Source organism: Podarcis erhardii (assembly GCF_964252035.2).
Source record: "Podarcis erhardii genome assembly, chromosome: 7".
In the NCBI taxonomy this organism is placed as follows: Eukaryota; Metazoa; Chordata; class Lepidosauria; order Squamata; family Lacertidae; genus Podarcis; species Podarcis erhardii.
In genome coordinates this window covers 78,943,054-78,962,488 of record NC_138511.1, presented here as the reverse complement: position 1 = coordinate 78,962,488, position 19,435 = coordinate 78,943,054, and the positions used below count along the sequence as shown (strand labels likewise).

At 46.8% G+C, this 19,435-nt stretch overlaps 1 protein-coding gene and 2 long non-coding RNA genes across 3 annotated transcripts in view; 1 reads left to right on the top strand and 2 right to left on the bottom strand.

The window, feature by feature from the left end:
• LOC309347213 (tigger transposable element-derived protein 1-like) overlaps positions 1-3,137 on the bottom strand; it is a gene marked incomplete at its 3' end in the record, with an annotated part of 68,109 nt that extends 64,972 nt beyond the window's left edge. Inside the window, exon 1 of the mRNA XM_081871553.1 lies at positions 2,451-3,137. Coding sequence (XP_081727679.1) covers positions 2,451-3,127 — 677 coding nt within the window. The 5' untranslated portion in view covers positions 3,128-3,137. The remainder of the gene's footprint in view (positions 1-2,450) is intronic.
• Positions 3,138-3,877: 740 nt separating this feature from the next.
• The window catches only part of LOC309346252, a 195,887-nt gene continuing 180,329 nt past the window's right edge, over positions 3,878-19,435 (bottom strand). Inside the window, exons 2-4 of the long non-coding RNA XR_014158528.1 lie at positions 9,043-9,319; positions 4,375-4,446; positions 3,878-3,995 (exon numbers count right to left, since the gene is read on the bottom strand). This is a non-coding gene — a long non-coding RNA (uncharacterized lncRNA). The remainder of the gene's footprint in view (positions 3,996-4,374; positions 4,447-9,042; positions 9,320-19,435) is intronic.
• On the top strand, positions 4,488-5,077 carry LOC309347637. The gene is made up of 2 exons (XR_014159000.1): positions 4,488-4,961; positions 5,003-5,077. It is a non-coding gene; the product is annotated as an uncharacterized lncRNA (long non-coding RNA).

Sequence of the window (19,435 nt, the reverse complement as noted above, 5' to 3'; positions counted from 1 at the left end):
AGCAGGTCAGAGGGGGATGTCTCTGACGCAGAGGATTAGTAGGGTTGATCCAGATGAATCAGGCGCAGTTCCAGAATTCACGCTGAGGAGGTCAGCAAGATCAACCAAAGGGAAGCCACCTGAAAGGTATGAAGCCACTAGTGTCTGGGTTGGTGTGGCTAGATGTGAACCTGAATCCTTTGAGGATGTTGAGAAGATGCCTCAGGAAGAAGCTAGCAAATGGCGTGAGGCGATGCAGAAGGAGATGAACTCAATGGAGTCTCTTGGTGTGTTCTCACTCACTCAGCTCCGGCTCACAAGAAAGCTGTCAGCTGTAGATGGGTTTACCGTTTGAAACCCACTGATGCTGGAGAGCCACAGTATAAAGCGAGGTTAGTGGCCCGAGGATTCACACAGAAAAAGGGTGTCCACTTCACAGAAGTATATTCGCTGACCTCGAGAGCGGAGACTCTGAGAACGCTTTTCGTGATAGCAGCACAGAGAGGTTGGAAGGTGAACCATTTTGATGTAGATGTCGCCTACCTGAACTCAGATCTCAAGGAGGAGTTGTACATGCTTCCTCCTCCAGGGTTTGAAGTCAGTGAGCCAGGCGTCGTGTGGCGGTTGCACAAATCCATCTATGGATTACGCCAATCTGCCATAAATTGGAATATGTGCCTACATGAAGCCTTAGAAGAGTTAAGTTTTAAGAGATCTCTTGCAGACAGTTGTCTTTACATTAAAGATTCAGGCTTGAAACAGCAAGTGGTACAGGTGTTCGTTGACAACCTTTTGATCATGGCACAGACAGGTAAACAGGTGGAGAAGTTTGCTAAAGAGCTTGGAAAGCGGTTCAAGCTAAAGCAGCTTGGAGATGTCAAGTCCTATCTAGGCGTAGAAATCACAAGAGCAAGTGATGGAAGCTTTTTGCTTCGCCAGAAAGGTAAGATTGAACAGTTGCTTGAGAAGTTCAGGATGTCTGATTGTGCAGGTGCCAGATAACCCATGGAGGCTGGATACGTGAAGGAGTGTCAGCAAGTAGAACGCATGGTGTTCGAAAATACTGAACTCTTTCAGTCAGCTCTGGGTAGTCTGTTGTATCTGTCACAGTGGAGCAGACCAGACATAGCATTTGCTGTCAATCTGCTCAGTAGAGAGGCTTCAAGTCCTAGTGTGCAGGCCTGGAATGGTATAAAGCGGGTGCTACGTTACCTGCAGGATACCAAAGACTTTTTTAAAAAAAAAATAATATTTATTGAAAGTTTCCAAATATAACAAAAAATAAAAAATAAAAAATAAAACATTTGCTTTTAAACCTTATTTTCATTAGCATCTTTCTAGGACTTCCCCACCCCACCCCCTCTTGTATTCCAATTCCTTCAAATAGATTCAGCAAGTTCTTACCCCAAATTTTAGACTTATTATCATTGACCCAATGTTAAAAATATTTTTCCATCCCCTAAAATCGACCCCTGTTCCCTTCCATGAGTTCCCCTCTTTAATATACAGAACAAAATAGAATAAAAAATAAAAAATAAAGTATAATTTTACACCCTTTGGATTCCAAATTTCCCTCCCCCCTTTCCCGGTTGCGTTCCCCAATGTCCATCAATGTCTGCTGTCATCCTGGAGATCCCACATCTAGGCCGAAATCCTTCACAACTCCACTTTGCCGTCTTTTTAATAGTCTTTGCCATCTTTTTGGTCGTCTTTAATTTCGAACATCCAATCTTGGAAGGACTCTATCTCAAGAAGGTCCATTTTTTCCATCCAGATCTCTACAGTGGTGCCTCGCAAGACGAAATTAATCCGTTCCGCGAGTTTTTTCGTCTAGCGAATTTTTCGTCTTGCGAAGCACGGTTTCCCATAGGAATGCATTGAAAATCAATTAATGCGTTCCTATGGTCAAAAAAAGTCCAAACAAAGCCAAATTTGGTACAACAAGAGTTTATTAACTGCTCTTTAAAGTCACACATACTGTAAAGATCAGTTCAAAAATTGAAGGAAAAATAAATTAAGTTTCTAAACATGACAGAAAAACATTTAAAAATCAACAAAGTGTACAGTACATTTTCTAAGACTCTGGGGGACCACTCGAAGAAGGCTCCTCTACCACTCTTTGCTTCTTGCTGAAGAACCTGTCCATAGTCTGCTGCTTCATCCGTCTTTTCAGCACATCTCTGAAAGGCGACATGACCGTTGTATCATAACTGTTCCCAAGGTCTGCAAAAGTCTGCACCTCCTTCCACTTCTGGCAAATGTCCCTCAGTTTTTCGGAGGACAGCCGTTCCCCAGTTGCTTCCTCCTCTTCCAGCGAGGCCCACTCCTGCGCAGCCTCTGCCTGCAGTTCGACCAGCTCCTGGGTGGTCAGCTCGTGGTCGTGCTCCTCCACCAGCTCGCTGATGTCCTCCTCTGTGACCTCCAGTCCCATGGTCCTCCCCAAGGCAACAATGTCCTGCACCACTGTTGACTCTGGTGCATCAGAGTCACTTGGTGCCACACAGTCCGGCCACAGGCTGCGCCAAGCGCAATTCAAAGTTCTCTGGCTGATCCCATTCCAGGCCGTGGTGATCATCTTCAAGCAGGTGATGATGTCAAAGTGGTCCTTCCAGAATTCCCGCAGGGTGATGGTGGTGCAGTCAGTCACCTCGAAGCATCGCCTGAAAAGCTCCTTGGTGTAGAGTTTCTTGAAATTGGCGATGACCTGCTGATCCATCGGCTGGAGCAGTGGCGTGGTGTTAGGCGGCAGGAACATGATGCTGATGAAGCTGAACTCCTCCAACAAGTCCACCTCAAGGCCTTTAGGATGAGCAGGAGCATTGTCCATCAGAAGCAAAGCCTTCAGCGGCAGGTTGTTGTCCAGCAGGTACTGTTTGACAGCAGGGCCAAAAGCAAGATTGACCCAGTCCACAAACAGCACACGTGTGACCCAAGCCTTGCTGTTGGATCGCCACATGACACTCAGCTGCTCCTTGTCGATCTTGTGTCTCTTGAAGGCCCGTGGGTTCTCTGAGTGGTACACCAGCAGGGGCTTGATCTTCAGGTCGCCGCTTGCGTTGGCACAGAAGAGCAGGGTCAGACGGTCCTTCATGGGCTTGTGGCCAGGCAACTTGGCCTCCTCCTGGGTGATGAAAGTCCTTTTGGGCATCCTCTTCCAAAACAGCCCGTTCTCGTCACACTTGAAGACCTGCTGTGGAACATAGCCCTCCGTCTTCACAACCTGCAGGAACTCCACTGCAAAGTCTTCAGCCGCAGGAACATCAGAACTGGCAGCCTCTCCATGCCTGACTACGCTGTGGATTCCAGATCTTGCCTTGAACCGGTCAAACCAACCTCTGCTTGCCTTGAAGACTTCTGGCTCGCCTGAGGTTCCTGGCTGATCCTGAACGAGGTCTGCGTGCAAGGCCTTGGCCTTCTCGCAAATTACGGCCTCAGTCACTGTGTCCCCTGCACGCTGCTTCTCTTCTAACCAGATGATCAGCAACTTCTCGACCTCCTCCAGAACAGCTGGCCGGTTCTTCATGATTCTGGTGACTCCCTTGGCTGCATCAGTCGCCATGATCTTCTCCCTCATCTTCAGGATGGTCCCGATGGTCGATGGATTCCTGCTGTACTCCCTGGCGAGGTCCGTCACACGCATTCCGCCGTCGTGCTTCCAGATGATCTCCTTCTTCATTTCCAGCATCACCTTCTCCTTCTTCTTCTCGCCGGCCTCTGCAGCAACAGTCTTCTTGGGTCCCATGGCAGCACAGCTCCTTCGTAAACTCAGAAAAAGAAAACAAACAAACAGTGATGTGCTTCAAATCCAAAAAATTCAAAAGCACACAGCCACCCACCACACAGAAATTAAAACCCAGAACCAAGTCCTTGAATCCCACCAAGTCCTTGAACACCCCAACCCAAAATCCAAAAACCCCCCAAAAAGTTTTAAAAGTTTAACTTACCAAATGGATGCAAAAGAAGTTCTGGAAAAGCTTAAACAATCAATCACCGAAGTCTTCAGAAACCTCAAATGGCTGCAGAAGAAGTTTTGGAAAAGCTTAAAAAATCACCAAAGTCTTCGAAAACCTCAACTGTTCCCCTAGCCATCCACCAACCCACCCACCACGCAGAAATTGCAAACCCCTACCCAACTGCTCCCCCAGCCCCTCCCCAACTGCTGCAAACCCCTCCCCAACTGTTCCCCCAGCCAACCAGCACACAGAAATTCAAACCCAGAAAAATTTTCAAAAAACAACAACATGCCCCAATGGTCACAAAAAAATTAAAAGAAATTAAAAAAACCCCACAAGTTCCCAGATTCTCTTAACCCCCCCCCAACACCAAGTCCTTGAATCCCAAACACCCCAACCCAAAATCCAAACCCCCCCAAAAAGTTTTAAAAGTTTAACTTACCAAATGGATGCAAAAGAAGTTCTGGTAAAGCTTCAACAATCAATCACCGAAGTCTTCAGAAACCTCAAATGGCTGCAGAAGAAGTTTTGGAAAAGCTTAAAAAATCACCAAAGTCTTCAAAAACCTCAACTGTTCCCCCAGCCATCCACCAACCCACCCACCACGCGGAAATTGCAAACCCCTACCCAACTGCTCCCCCAGCCCCTCCCCAACTGCTGCAAACCCCTCCCCAACTGTTCCCCCAGCCAACCAGCACACAGAAATTCAAACCCAGAAAAATTTTCAAAAAAAAAAAAACAACATGCCCCAATGGTCACAAAAAAAATCAAAAAAATTCCCCACAAGCTCCCAGATTCCTGCAGAAACCCCACCAACTGTTCCTCCAGCCACCCAGCACACAGAAATTCAAACCCAGAAAAATTTTCAAAAAACAACAACATGCCCCAATGCTCACAAAAAAAATCAAAAAAATTCCCCACAAGCTCCCAGATTCCTGCAGAAACCCCACCAACTGTTCCCCCAGCCACCCAGCACACAGAAATTCAAACCCAGAAAAATTTTCAAAAAAACAACAACATGGCCCAATGGTCACAGAAAATCGAAAAAAATCAAAAAAATTCCCCACAAGCTCCCAGATTCCTGCAGAAACCTCCCCAACTGTTCCCCCAGCCACCCAGCACACAGAAATTCAAACCCAGAAAAATTTTCAAAAAAACAACAACATGGCCCAATGGTCACAAAAAAAATAAAAAAAAAATTCAAAAAAACCCCCACAAGTTCCCAGATTCTCTTAACCCCCCCCAACACCAAGTCCTTTGTCGAGTTGCAGCTCGGCATCCAAGGAAAAATCAGTCTCACACCATAATAGGTTCCGAAATATGGCTGCTCCTAGGGCTCATGCAGCACAGCTTTTATTGTGTGAAATCAGAAAGATACAAAGTACAAGCCAAGCAATTTGTTCTAGCAAGCAGATAAGGACCTTCGCACTAGACCATGCGAGCATCAGGCCATGCCACGTTAGCCAATCATATAGGACAGCACGAGCTGTTCACGCGCTGTTCATGCTCCAAGGATGCTTCTAGCTATGAAATCACCCTGTAACAATAAGAACTTTGCTCATGCTCTCATGTACAAGCAATCATTTTCCCACATATCCCCTTTTTTTGTTTATATTATTAGAGGAAAAGAGGGACCATTAGTCCAAATCGTACACTTCATTGCCTAAGCGTCTACACTTTGCAACATAAATTCCTCTTGTAACCCCTGTGGTGGGCCGTGGTCGGTACCACCATGCAGTGCATTGGGAAATCAAAGAGGAGCTCGGCATCCAAGGAAAAATCAGTCTCACACCATAATAGGTTCCGAAATATGGCTGCTCCTAGGGCTCATGCAGCACAGCTTTTATTGTGTGAAATCAGAAAGATACAAAGTACAAGCCAAGCAATTTGTTCTAGCAAGCAGATAAGGACCTTCGCACTAGACCATGCGAGCATCAGGCCATGCCACGTTAGCCAATCATATAGGACAGCACGAGCTGTTCACGCGCTGTTCATGCTCCAAGGATGCTTCTAGCTATGAAATCACCCTGTAACAATAAGAACTTTGCTCATGCTCTCATGTACAAGCAATCATTTTCCCACATATCCCCTTTTTTTGTTTATATTATTAGAGGAAAAGAGGGACCATTAGTCCAAATCGTACACTTCATTGCCTAAGCGTCTACACTTTGCAACATAAATTCCTCTTGTAACCCCTGTGGTGGGCCGTGGTCGGTACCACCATGCAGTGCATTGGGAAATCAAAGAGGGTATGCATTGAATGCAACAACACACCATAATGAAGCCAGCAATACATGCAATTACAATCAATAATATTTTTCTTAACCATAATCCATTAGGTAACCAAGAAGACAACCATTCCCATGGATCAAAACCTTCAGGTGGATTCAAAGGATTATGGGCTATCATTTGTTCCATATGATCAATAGTAGCAGAGATATTGGTCGATTGATCAGATATATACATACAACAATGAAAATGAATCAAGGCACAAACTCCATCTTAGGAAGCAAGGATTACATAAAAAAAATTAAGCGCTACATCTCTTATTTCTGACATTTATTTCAAAATCATTTTTCTCAGCAGCTGAAAGGCACTAGCCAAGCATATCCCGCTTGCTGTAACTAAAAAGATTGCAACAAGGTAGAGAACAGAGCCCATTGTCTTCTCAGGCCCTGCTAAAGAACCACATTGCAACTTGCTCTCTGTCCGGGAACCATGCCAAAGCACAAGAATGAAACAACTGGAACACACTGAAACCTCCTCACCCCCTGTCCTGCCAAGAGTCCACAATAGTTCCAAGACAGCTTTCTGTACATGCTCAGGGGAACACACCATGGGGCAGGACTCCTGAGGGAGGAGAGAAGAAGAAGAGATCTGGGGGGTAAAATCCAAGCAATGCCGGTATAGCGAGGGCATCCTTCAAAGCCAGGCTCAGTTCCCAAACAAGAAGCAGCAAAACTGTCATGATATTTGGTGGTTGAAGTGGCGTCCCAGGGAAAAGGGGGGCCAATGCGGTAGAGACGAAGATGGCCTTTCAACGTGCCGGGAAACACTGGAACAGCTGTAGAAGGTGACTCCATCCAGGGCACGTCAATATGGCGATGTCTCCAGCTGCAAGGCGGGTAGAGGTCAGAAGGCAGATTCCCACAGGCAGACAGCGTAAAATACGGTCGCAAGGCGCTGGTGTCTCCTTGGGCGAAGACGTAGTGAAGTTCAGCAGGCGTAAAATCCTTTCTGCCAAATACCCAGGGTGGCCAGTGTGAGATCTAAGATGTTCTTCATAAAATTGACAAGTCCTGGCCTGTATCAAAGATGGGGCACTTTGTGCTGGGGTGACATTGCTGTGCGGTAGATCTGCACTGCGCATGAAAATGACCCACTTCGCCACATCCAAAACAGGTTTTATCCTTGGCAGGATTTTGGGACACGGTGGTGGACAAAGCCGTGGCTAGCAGGCAATCAGTCCCCACCGATTGGCAGGCTTTAAGCATATCTGCAATGGCTATATTGGGAGTTGTCATCAAAGGGCGCAGCGCTTGCTTACAGTCCTCATTGACATTATCGAATGCAAGCTGGCGGACAATCACTTCTTGGGCTGCTACGTCCTGAACTTGCCGTTTAAGGGTGTTATACAAGCGATCGACAAATTGTCCAGAAGGCTCTGTAGGATCCTGTCTGATGCTGCCCCAACGGCCATCTCGCTCATTTTTGTCATCAGGTACAGAAGACAAAGCTTCCTTTATGAATCTCAAATCAAACTGTTCGTGCCGGGCTGGGCCTCCCCCCGGGGTGGCAGGAGCAATCACAGGAAAGAGATTAGGAGTTGTACAATCAAAACCCAACAATGGGGCAGCGGCGCGGAGAGATTCTTGGAGAGGAGTAGTAGAAGCAGTGCCAAATGCCTTGGGCGGAGGAGGTGGAAGAGCGGGGGGTGCTGCAGAATTTGAAGAATGCAGGGGAGTGACAGGAGGAGCCGAAGGGAAAATGTCCGGCGGTTTAGGAGGTAGGTTTGAGGCAGGCAAAGCGGGAGCTGGGAGGGCGGGCGAAGAAGCTGTTGCGGCAGCCAGAAGAATGTTTGAAGGAGTTAAGCACGACATAGCTTTGTAGACGTTACACCAGGCATGCAAAACTTTGACATCAATCTGAGGATGATTTTGAAAGAAGTGTCCAATTTTTTTCCAATCGTCTAACTCCCAATTTCCGTCCTGGGGGAACCAGGGACAGTGAGTGTCCAGGGCTATTATAAGGGACTTAAGGTCAGCTTTCTGAACAGCAAGGTTGTTACTGGCCAAAAGGAATTTAAGGTCTTTAAAAAATTTTTTCTGTGGTGCAGAGAGAGACTTTCCCATGATTGCAAGAGTTGCAAAAAGAGCAGGGAGCACTTACCGGAGGGATCCTTAGGAGGATGAGGGAGGCGCCTTTTGCCCTGTCCGGGCGGAGATAAGTGCTGATAAGTCCGTAACGTAGTCCAGAATCACATTCACACGGGAGCTCTCACCGGGGATCCACTACGTGGATGAACGACGCGTCTGCAGCCCTGCCGGGCGAGGTGAGGCTGAACGTTGTAAAACAGCATGAAGTCCGAAAGAAATCACACGGGAGCACTCACCAGGGATCCACTACGTGGATGAACGACGTGTTGGTGAGTGCTGAATAATGAAAAACAACGTGAAGTCCGAAGGCAGTCACACGGGGCACCAATTGTCGAGTTGCAGCTCGGCATCCAAGGAAAAATCAGTCTCACACCATAATAGGTTCCGAAATATGGCTGCTCCTAGGGCTCATGCAGCACAGCTTTTATTGTGTGAAATCAGAAAGATACAAAGTACAAGCCAAGCAATTTGTTCTAGCAAGCAGATAAGGACCTTCGCACTAGACCATGTGAGCATCAGGCCATGCCACGTTAGCCAATCATATAGGACAGCACGAGCTGTTCACGCGCTGTTCATGCTCCAAGGATGCTTCTAGCTATGAAATCACCCTGTAACAATAAGAACTTTGCTCATGCTCTCATGTACAAGCAATCATTTTCCCACAGTCCTTGAATCCCAAACACCCCAACCCAAAATCCAAACCCCCCCAAAAAAGTTTTAAAAGTTTAACTTACCAAATGGATGCAAAAGAAGTTCTGGAAAAGTTTTGGAAAAGCTTCAAAAATGTGCAAAGTCTGAGAAAAGGCTACCAAACCGCGTGCTAACAGTTGCTCCTCGAAGTCAAGTCACAACTGCAGCTGTTCAAGCAAAGCACCCTTGGTTTTAACGGTTTTAAGACAAAGGAAACAAAGTCGCAAGACGTTTTCGTCTTGCGAGGCATGCCCATAGGGAAATTCGTCTTGCGAAGCCGCTAAAAAATCGGAGAACCCTTTCGTCTAGCGAGTTTTTTGTCTTGCAAGGCATTCGTCTTGCGGGGCACCACTGTATATTTAAGAGTAAAACTCCAATTTTATTTCTTTAGACCTTTCAAATCTGGATGTCCCAAATGTTCCCACTTCCAGCTTTGTCCAATTCTTGTTGTTCTTGTTGTTCTCTCTCCTCACTTTCCTCTGGTTTCTTTTCCTGCTCCACTGCAAAAATGTTCTAATTCCAAAAGCTTCTAGTTCCTCTACAGAGGCTTTGTTATTCAGGAACAAAACCTTACGTCAAGTCCCTTCCATTCTTCAATGGATAAATCTATTGTCTCCTTTAGTGTAGAGACCTCTGTAGACAAAATAGTGTTCCATTTCTGCAGTTTTCCCAGGAGATAAAAAGTCCTATTCAAATTCCATGCGTACAGCAATACTTGTAGTGTCCCACAGCCCCTCTAGAGGGATTATGGTAACTCAGTTTCCTTCCAGATCACACCCAACAGTCAAAGTAACTTGTTATCCCTTGTTTTCAACAATTTATATCAAATTGTAACAAATGTAACCGGCAATGTCCTCGTAGCAAAGTTCTCTTTTTATTCTTCAACTTTGACAGCTCCTTTGACAGCTGTCAAAGCTTCTATTTCTCCTCACCAGGCACTCTCACGGATCGCTCCCGGTTCCCGGGGGGGTTGCGTTTTAGCTCACACGTTCCACTTTTCTCCTCCAGCACAGTCTTATAATTTTCCATCGTGAAATTAATAACTTTATCAATATAAAATAGCTCTCGATCTTAGTTGTCAAATCCTTGCTTTAAATCCTCTACAACAGGGGGGAGACGGACTTCCTTTTTGCACCTCCCCCGCTCGTTCCAAATTTATTTTTTTTTTTCCTTTTAAAACCGATTTCCCAATTACTCACGGGTTGTTGTCTTTTTAGTCCAAATTTTCAATGGAAGAATTCAGCGCTCTCCGTCAAATGGCTTGCGGCTTCGCTCGGCAGGGGAAGCGGAGGACTCATAGCACCACACCACCCCCGTCCCCTGCTCCGTAGCCTTTAAAAAGGCTCCTTCGCGGGTCGGGGGCGCAAACGGTGCCCGCCGAGTCACCATGTCCATGGGTTTCAGCGCCCATGGTTTTTGAGGGTCCCCGCATCGCCGGCGCGGTAGGACCCAGCCCCTGCCGAGCAGGCTCCCTCCGGAGCTCGGAGGGAGTCCGCCATTCGGCGATGGCGCCAACCTGGAAGTCCCAGGATACCAAAGACTTTTGCCTTAAGATGTCAGCTGAGGGCAATGTCAAGCTGACTGCTTGGGTGGATTCGGATTGGGCTAACCTTCTGGACCGCAAGTCAGTGTCAGGCCTAGTGGTGAAGTTTGGGGACTCAGTAGTTGGGTGGAGGTCCCGGAAGCAAAGTCTCATAGCGCTTTCATCTACTGAAGCTGAGTTCAGTGCGCTATCAGAGGTTTGCAGAGAGCTGGAGTTCTATATGTGTTTGGATGAGGAAATCTGTGGGGAAAATTGTCTGCCCGTTGTGGTGCATGAAGACAATAAACCGTGCCTCAAATTGGCTGAGACGGGGCAATTCAAGGTGAGGACCAAACATTTGGACATACGTTTTCAGAATGTGTGTCAGAGCGTTCGTGAGGGGCTAGTTGCTCTGAAATACTGTCCCTCAACCAAGAACCTCGCTGATGGTTTCACAAAGCCATTGACCTTCCAGAAGCCCGAGGAGTTCTGTGAGGGTCTGTGTGTGGGGAAAGCATTGTTGGCTAATGTCCCCAGATGCAGGACAAGAGGGGGTGTGGAGTTTGGAACTGACAGGGTTAAAACTCCGTGGTGTCCTGTATCTGGGAGGAGTTTGAGGCAGAGAAGTGCGTCACAGTCTGTGTCACTGAGCAGATTTGCTTTCGCTTCTGCCTGAGATACACAGCTCGACGGAGAGGCTGTGAATGCGTGCTTTTGGAAGAACGGAGATGCCGGAGGTTTCCGATGGAATGAGACTGATTTATGGCTTGTAAATAAACGCTTCTAGAGATAAGAACCAATCTGTCTCTGGACTTGATTTATCCCTTTCCTCACACGGACGCAGGACCACTGCTGCTACTCTGCTCTCCTGCCAGGTCAGACCTTCGGAGACACAGAGACATGCAGGGAAGCCTGGCTGGACGCAGGATTTATATTCACCCAAATAGTCTGGGTTTTCTTTCCTGTTTTTTTAAAAAAATCCTGTTTCTGCTGTTTTGCAAAAAGTCTCATAGCTGGGAGGGCATCTGTGGGCTTTTGGCAGGGCTGCCTTTTCTGATCTGTGTCAGCTAGTCCAGGAAGGGAAAGAGTGACTGAATGGTGTAGGTGGGGAAATACAAAATATTGTCCACCATGAGGCAACAAGCTGAACTTCCCCCTAAAATCATGAAGCTTCTTTTCTGGCCTCGCCTTCCCAATACACAATTTACTGAAGAAAGCTAAGGTGAAAAGAGTGGTCAGTCACAAGCGTAAAGTCACTAATTCTCCAGCATAGGCCTTTGAGCAAGGAGATGCTCTTGTGGCATTTCCACACCTCTATAAAATCCCAACTTGGAGGCTTTTTGGGAGTTACAGAAAATGGCTTCTTCTGCGTTGAAGATTTGGGTTGGTTGTGACATTCCACATTTCATCTCATTTGAGAACTTAAGAAAACCCCCAAATTGGTGTTGTTTGTCTGCTGGCTTCCTTGTGCTGCAGTGAGCATGTACAAAGGCAGTGGCGGAGCTACCTGCTCTGGCACCGGGAGTGGCTTACGTGTGAGGGCATGGCTGGTACGCATCCCAGGGGGCGTGGAGAGGGGGGTCACGGCCTGGGTGTGTGCGGTGAGCGGTGTCACCCCCCCCCCAGGATTGCACCTCTGGTGGGCCACTCCCTAAACACCCACCTTCCTCCGACAGTGGGAACAGAGTGTTAAGAAAATTGTCCCCCCACTTAGGCCTCTGGCTGAAAGCTGGCATTGGGTTGTAATCATTCTGAGCCAGCTATTCTACCTAGGCTTTCTGTCTTGAAGGCTAGGGATGAGGCCAGAAAATTGAGAAGTCCAGCTCAGGGAAAGCACATAGGCAAAAGTACCAGAAGATTCTAATTTTGTAACATTTTTGGTTGAGGAAACTCACCCCAGTTACTATGCTTATTACTACATAGCAAGCCTATACTGGTAGTCTGGAGTCAGTCTTTCTCACTGCACTGCTTTGCCACACCTGGGATGCTTGACTTCCTTGTTATGAGCTAGTGTGTTCTGGTGGTTAAGAGTGGTAGTCTCTAATCTGGTGAACCGGGTTCATGTCTCCTTTCCTCCACATGCAGCTGCTGGGTGACCTTGGGCTAGTCACACTTCTTCAAAGTCTCTCAGCCTCACTCATCTCACAGAGTGTTGTGGGGGAGGAAGGGAAAAGGAGATTGTTGGCCGCTTTGAGACTCCTTAGGGTAGTGATAAGGTGGGATATCAAATACAAAATCTTCATCTTCTACAGAATTTAACCTGTAGATTCAATGTTCAATGCTATGTATATCATAGACAGAATCACAGGACTGTAGAGTTGAAATGAATCCCCAGGGATCATTTATTCCAACTCCCTACAATGCCGGAATCTCTACTAAAACTGCCATGATAGATTTTCTTAGATTTTCTATCATTGGGGCCAGGGATGAGGCCTGAAAATTCATTGTAGGTTTATGGGCCATATTGTCCCTCTTTAGATTGCAGAGCCAGTGTTCAATAGAGAGTGTTTTGGTCCAACTGCCTGCAATGCAGGGATCTCAACTTAAGTATCCATGGCAGATGGATAAGTTAGCTTTGTTAGTTTACTCTGGTTTGTACATTTTCAAACGGTTTTTGTCATTGTAGTTTTATGGGCCATTTTGTCCCATTTTAGACTGCAATCGCTTCTTTCTGAATAAACCTACTTCACATCAAATTTGTGTCTGTTGATTTGGGTACAGCCTTGATACTAAATCCAGTTCTTGCTTGCTATTGAGCAAGGTTGCAACTGTGAGGATCAGAGGGCAGAGATCCCTGTTTTCAGTTATTGCTCTTCAAGATTTTTACTGTCCCACGCTGTGTACCCTATGCAGCCTTGTGTCTAGAGGGAGGTCAACACAAGGTAGAGACTGTCGCCTGGGCATCTTCTATGCTGGTTAAACATCTGCCTTACATCAGATAAAGATCCTCTCCTCAGCGAAGTTTTGTTAGACCCCTTTCTTTCCCCAGGGCTACAACAGTTTAACAAGAAGGTACAGCAACTCGGGCTGTCAGTGGAACTTTTGCGATCAATGTTCGTACCATCTGCCAAGGCTATAATAAAAACTAGGTTGTGAGATATTGAATGCCAGGAACTAACAGTAGCAGCAGAGAAAACATGTTCCCCTCTTTATTTTCAACTTTCTTGGGCCCATGAAACTAGCCACAATTACCTTGAATTTCTGTTTAATCCTCAAAAAAGAAGAGCATTTTCACTGGCCAGGTTTAATTGAAATCCATCAAACTTCCATTGGGAAGGTTCTCAGGCAGGGTGGAAGGAGAAAGAACTTGCCCATGTGAAGACCACCTGGTGGAAACCCTTACACACATGGTTCTTAATTGTAAACTATATGCTGATCTCTGCCAGCAATTTCTAGATCAACTCTGCATCCCCAAATGGAAACCAGAGTTGGAGCTCATACATTTTCTATTATTGGGGAATGATCAAGAACTCACCAAGTTAATGGCTAAATAGCTCTATTTGGTTTATTGTCGTCAAAATACACTGCAGACGTCTGATCTTTCTGGAGACCGAGAGATGTGACAATAGACTGCTCTGTCTCCTTTCTTTTAGCAAATGTTTTGTGCCACTGGGGAAGTGGTAACTCTGTATTGATTTGCTTTGGATGTTTGTATGTGATGCCAATAAAAGGTTTGATGATGATGACAGAAAGAATGGGGGGTGCGGTGTAGCTGGCAGGGTTGGGGTGTTAGACCCAGCTGCAACACAAGGATGTGGACCCTTGAGTCTGGGGGACCCGTCTTTCACACAGATCACTGCCTCTGTTTTTATTTGGAATTTGTGCGGAATCCTGCATAATCAGAAAGAGGGCAGACATTCTCTGCTTTCCCAGGGATATGGCTAAATGACAGCTGATGTTAGAAGAAACTTCTCAGCTGCCAAAACTAGACACAGGCTGAGGACGGTTTCCACCTTGTTCTATTAGGACTCCAAACTAATGGAAGCAATCTGATGGAAATCTTTTCCTGGAGCACTGTACCTCCCAAATTGCCCTACTTTTACTCAATTTCAGCAAATTGCTGGGACAAAGGTAATGAGAAGTTGGGCTAGCTGATTTCTGTTTTTAATTCAGAAACAAGTTGCAACTTCACAAAGATGAGGGGAAGATTTATTTGAAATGTCAACAAAGTGCATTTTATTCATCAATTGTGGTTCCATGTAGCCGGGAGTTGAATGGCTTTGGGTGAATCTTGAATCAAAAGCTGAAACCTTTGAAGCTGGGAATATGGTAGATCAGGAGTTCCCAAACTGCAGCCTACAGACCACTGGTGCTCCATGGGATTCATTCAGGTTGTCGGTGGGGTTCAATAGAGAACTAGACTTGGAGCCAACAGTCATTCAAAGAGCTCTGTCAATAAATAGGACCAATGACCACCCTTAGCTGGAATCAGCAGCAGCACATTCTGAATCGTATTTCAAAGCATCCCCTATAGAGCCAGTTGGAGTATTCCCACAGGGAAGCTAATAGAGTAGGGTATTCTCTGGAGTCGGCTCTAATGTGCCATAACCAGTACTTCTCGCATGCCTACTATGAAAAATGTGTGCTGTCAGATCCAGGATCAGTTTTTGGCCTCACTCAAATCCCACTGTCTTTATCAGAACTTGCCTTAGGGTCCAGTAGACCAGAGCCTTTCTTTCGTTTCCCAGGGCCCTTGCCAAAGGTTAATGGATGTTTGGAGAGAATTCTCATCTGGCAGAACTAGAAGGGGTGGGGACAGGTGTCTGGAATATAATGATGATGGTCACCCACCTCTTTTTCTGGGACTGCAAGATCACTGGCATTGTTTCATGAAACGTTTGTTCCACAACACTGTTCCAACTTGCCTGTTCCATTGCTACACAATTTCACCAGGTTGATGGGAAGAGTTCATTATGCTTTTGGTCATCTGATTACATTTTAGGAGAAATGTTGCAAACTACCAAAGATGAAGAATAGGTTTCTCCCTGCAACAGAGTAATGTTACAGTATGTAACTGATTGCTCATCTGCTTGGCCCAACAGTCTTTGTGGGATATTGCTATATGCCAGGTTAAGACCTCCGGAGGCGGTGCCAACGGCAATGGCGGATTCCCTCTAACTCGGAGGGAAAAGCCCCGCTGCAGCGAAGCGGGGACCCTTCTGAAAACCGCAGGCGGTTGAAGCCTGCGACCGTGGGACTCGGCAGGCACCTTTTGCGCCCCCCCGAACTGTCAAAGGAACCCTGCAAAGGGCTCCAGAGCGGGACGGGAGTGTGGCGTGGTGCTGAGAGTTGAACGCTATTTGTGCGGAGTGAAGCTGCACAGCCGATGCCGGTGAGCGCTGACCTTTTTCCTGTGAAACTTCGATTGGAAAAAATACCCGTGAGTAGGAAATTGGAAAGACCGAAAGATCAAAGGAATAACTATTTGATTGATATTCGGAACTTGAATTTGACACTTTGATCGAGATTTTGAACTTGAATTTGGCTCTGAATGCGGGAAGGTGTAAACAGGAAGTCCACCTTTCCGGTCTTGTAAATAGTAAGAAAGCAAAGACTAAAGGAACTAAGAACTGTAAAATCTGATTTAAAAGGGCTTGACTTTCATTGCCAGACACAAGAACCCCCTCCTAAAGTTGGGGAGGGGAAAAAACCACCGCTTAATCCCTGATATCGGACTACCTTAAACACTATAAAGGTCTCAGTAAGCGATGCACTGTTAATAGACATTGTAACTATCTGTGAACTCTGCAAGGAAAAAAGAGACTTTGCAAGGGAACTTTAAATTTGTTACTGTTTTTATATTGAACTGTTTGGAAAGTGGTTTAAGATACTTTTGGATACAAATATTGTTGAAAGCAAGTTGCTATCGTGCTCCCCTAGAGGAACTTTGTGTCACAACTGGGGATTTTCCACTGCAGCTGGTTACTTCTCACTACAAAATAAGCCTGGACTCTGAGAGTGACCTTGGTTCTCAGAGACAAAGTAATGGATCAAGACAAGCCTCAAGATAAACCTCAGGAAAAACCAACAAGGATTAAAACTAGACAACAGCAGCAACTGCAGCAACGAAGACCATCATTGGTAGCCCTACCTACTCCACCAGCCCCAGAAAGGGAAGATACTGTTCAGACTGGAGCAAAAGGAACAGAACTGGAATCCGCAACATTGGACAAAATACTTGCAGCTTTACAGAATTTGACAGCTAAAATTGACTTAAATACTACAACTATTAATGATTTGTGGCAGAAGGTTAGCTCTAATACACAGGCCATTGACAGGGCACTGCAGGAATCTAAAGAGACAAAAAGGATTGCTGAGGAGGCAAAGGAGAAGGTTTTGGCAGTTGAAGAAAAGATACCGCCAATTAATAAACAACTAGAGGACCACAGGGCACAATTTTCTATGATAGAACTTAAAGACAAACAGGCCAATCTGAGGATCAGGGTGGTACCAGATTTGGAAGAAGGGGAATTGAGTGATTTCCTTACACAGGGATTTGAAGAGTTCTGGGACCTTGACCCAGCAAAACAAGAATTCAAGATAGTGAGTGCTTTTGGAATTGGAAAAGGTGGAAGGAAAAATAGAGTGAGAGATTGCTTGGTTTCTTTTAGATCAAAAGAAGAGAGAGACAAAATATTGAGTCTCCACTACCAGAAATCATTGGAGATAGAAGGTTCAAGAATAGAAATCTTTAAAGATATCCCAAAATATCTATTGGATCTCAGGGTTAACTACACAGATTTAGTGGCCCTGTTAAGAAGAAATAGTATTTTATTTAGGTGGGAATTTCCCCAGGGCCTGTCTTTTACATTCAGAGGAAAAAAAGTAAAGATAAGATCAGAGGAAGACAAAGTGAGATTCCCGAGAGACTACGAGGCAGACTTACAAAAAGAGACTGAAATAAAGGACCTGAAAGCGTTGAAACCAGGAGCATTGGACCCAGGAAGGCATCCCTTGGGAGTGGACACATTAGAGAAAGAGACACTGCCGTCAGATCAAGAACAGTTAAAGGGAGCAGTTGGTGGAAAAGCAAAATAACTACAACATGTGTCAGGGTTTCTGGGAGAAGTGAGGAGATGGCAGAGGAGACGGAAAGCGAGTGGGAGGAGGGAGAGAGAGACGAGGAAGAAGATGACGGAATTCGAAGGGAATCTATGAGCCTAAGCAGTGAGTCAGAGGATTCCCAAAAGGGAGCTAGCATGATCAGGCGAAAAGCAGGAGAAGAGAGAAGCTGTGAAAAGTCAGGGAAGGAGGGGAGAAAGCCCAGTGAAGCACAGACGCTGTCAGAGGGGTCTCAGCCGGAACGGAGTAAAGGGGGTGGAGTTGTCAGCCTCTCGGAGGGAGGAGGAACAGGAGAAAACAGAGAGAGGGGGTTGGAGCAAGGTGTTCAGCCGGAAAGGGTAGAGAGTGGAACAGGGGGCAGTATAGAGGACGAAGGAAAGGTCAAAAGCAAAGTACGCGCGCCAAGTTCAAACATAGAGGCGCGCGGAAGTGGGGAAAGCTCAGAGGAGGAGCCCGGCCCCAAAGCCAGAAGGAGGGGGCAGGAGGCGGCAGAGGATTCAGCCTCAGGCGAATCCCGGAAAGAGAGAACCCAGGGGGGCAGAAAGACCCTGCGGAAAAGAAAGGAGAGGAAGAGGTGGTCTAGAGCCAGGCTATTAAGTTGGTGTGGAGGAGGGGAGGAGTCAGAGGGGGACTTCGGCGGTCTAACGTGACAGACGTACAGCCACAATGCTGAACTGTGAAAGAAGCAATTATCTTCAATAAACTTTTCCTGTAAGTAAACTACAACGGAGTAAGGTCTCTCGTGAGCTGGGACCCACCTGGGTGGCTGTGACAGAAAGTCCCCCTCTCTCTGAAAGCAAAAATTTTTTTTTGCGAAGCTCACGAACGGGGCAGCCATGAGTGCTGAGGAACAGCTGGCTGCACTCCGGGATCAGATTACCACTCTCACAACGGCAGTCATTGCTTCGCAGAAGAAGAATGCTGACTTGGAGAAAGCCTGCCAGGATTTGCAAGCAAGGTGGGAAAATGCGGACAAGGCGGGGACCCCGGGCTCCAGAGCGGAGGGCATTGCGCTTGGAAGGAGGGGGGGTGCCCTAGTTTCGCATTTTAATGGCAACTTGCAAGACTATCCCAACTTCAGGGCAGATGTCGTGTATGCACTGCATTTACTCCGTCATGATTTTAGAGATGAGGAGGAGAGAGTGGGATTTATTGTTTCGCACCTGCATGGGGAGGCCAGGGCTTGGCTACGCAATCTGTGGCGCGAAGATGGACCAGCCCGTCGCAATGCAGATGCGTTTATCAAGGCAATGGATGCTTGTTTTCAATCCTCTGTGGATAAGGACATTGCGCGCCGGCAGATGCACGGGCTGAGGCAGGGGAGAGCCACTGTACGCCAATATCATTCTAAATTTTTTGCATTGCTCACCGCCTTAGATTGGCCGAAGGACAGTCTACCGGTCAGGGATCTTTTTTGGGAGGGATTGAGCCCCTCCGTCAAGGATGAGATCGCAAGGGGGGACAGACCCCAGACCCTGGAAGACGTGGTGCAACGGGCTTTGGCTATAGGAATTCGACATGAGGGACGTCCGTGGCACGAGGAGGGGGGGCCCCAAGCGCGCGCGCAAGCAAAAGCTCTCCCTTTTGTGCACAGGGATTTCAGCCGTGCGCACCCCTCACCAATGGGGAAGGAAGGCGAAGAGCCAATGGAGATTGGTGGTGCTAGGGCTCAAAAGCCATCCCAGAGCCCCATCCCTGCTGCAGCCAAAGCGAAGCCTCCTAGAGGGACCAGGAAGTGTTACATCTGCGACAGTGCACACCATATGGCGAAAGAGTGCCCCCAGAGGCTCCAGAAGCACACTGCAGCACTAGCAACTGTGACAGCAGAGGTGCAATCAGAGGAGCAGCTTCAG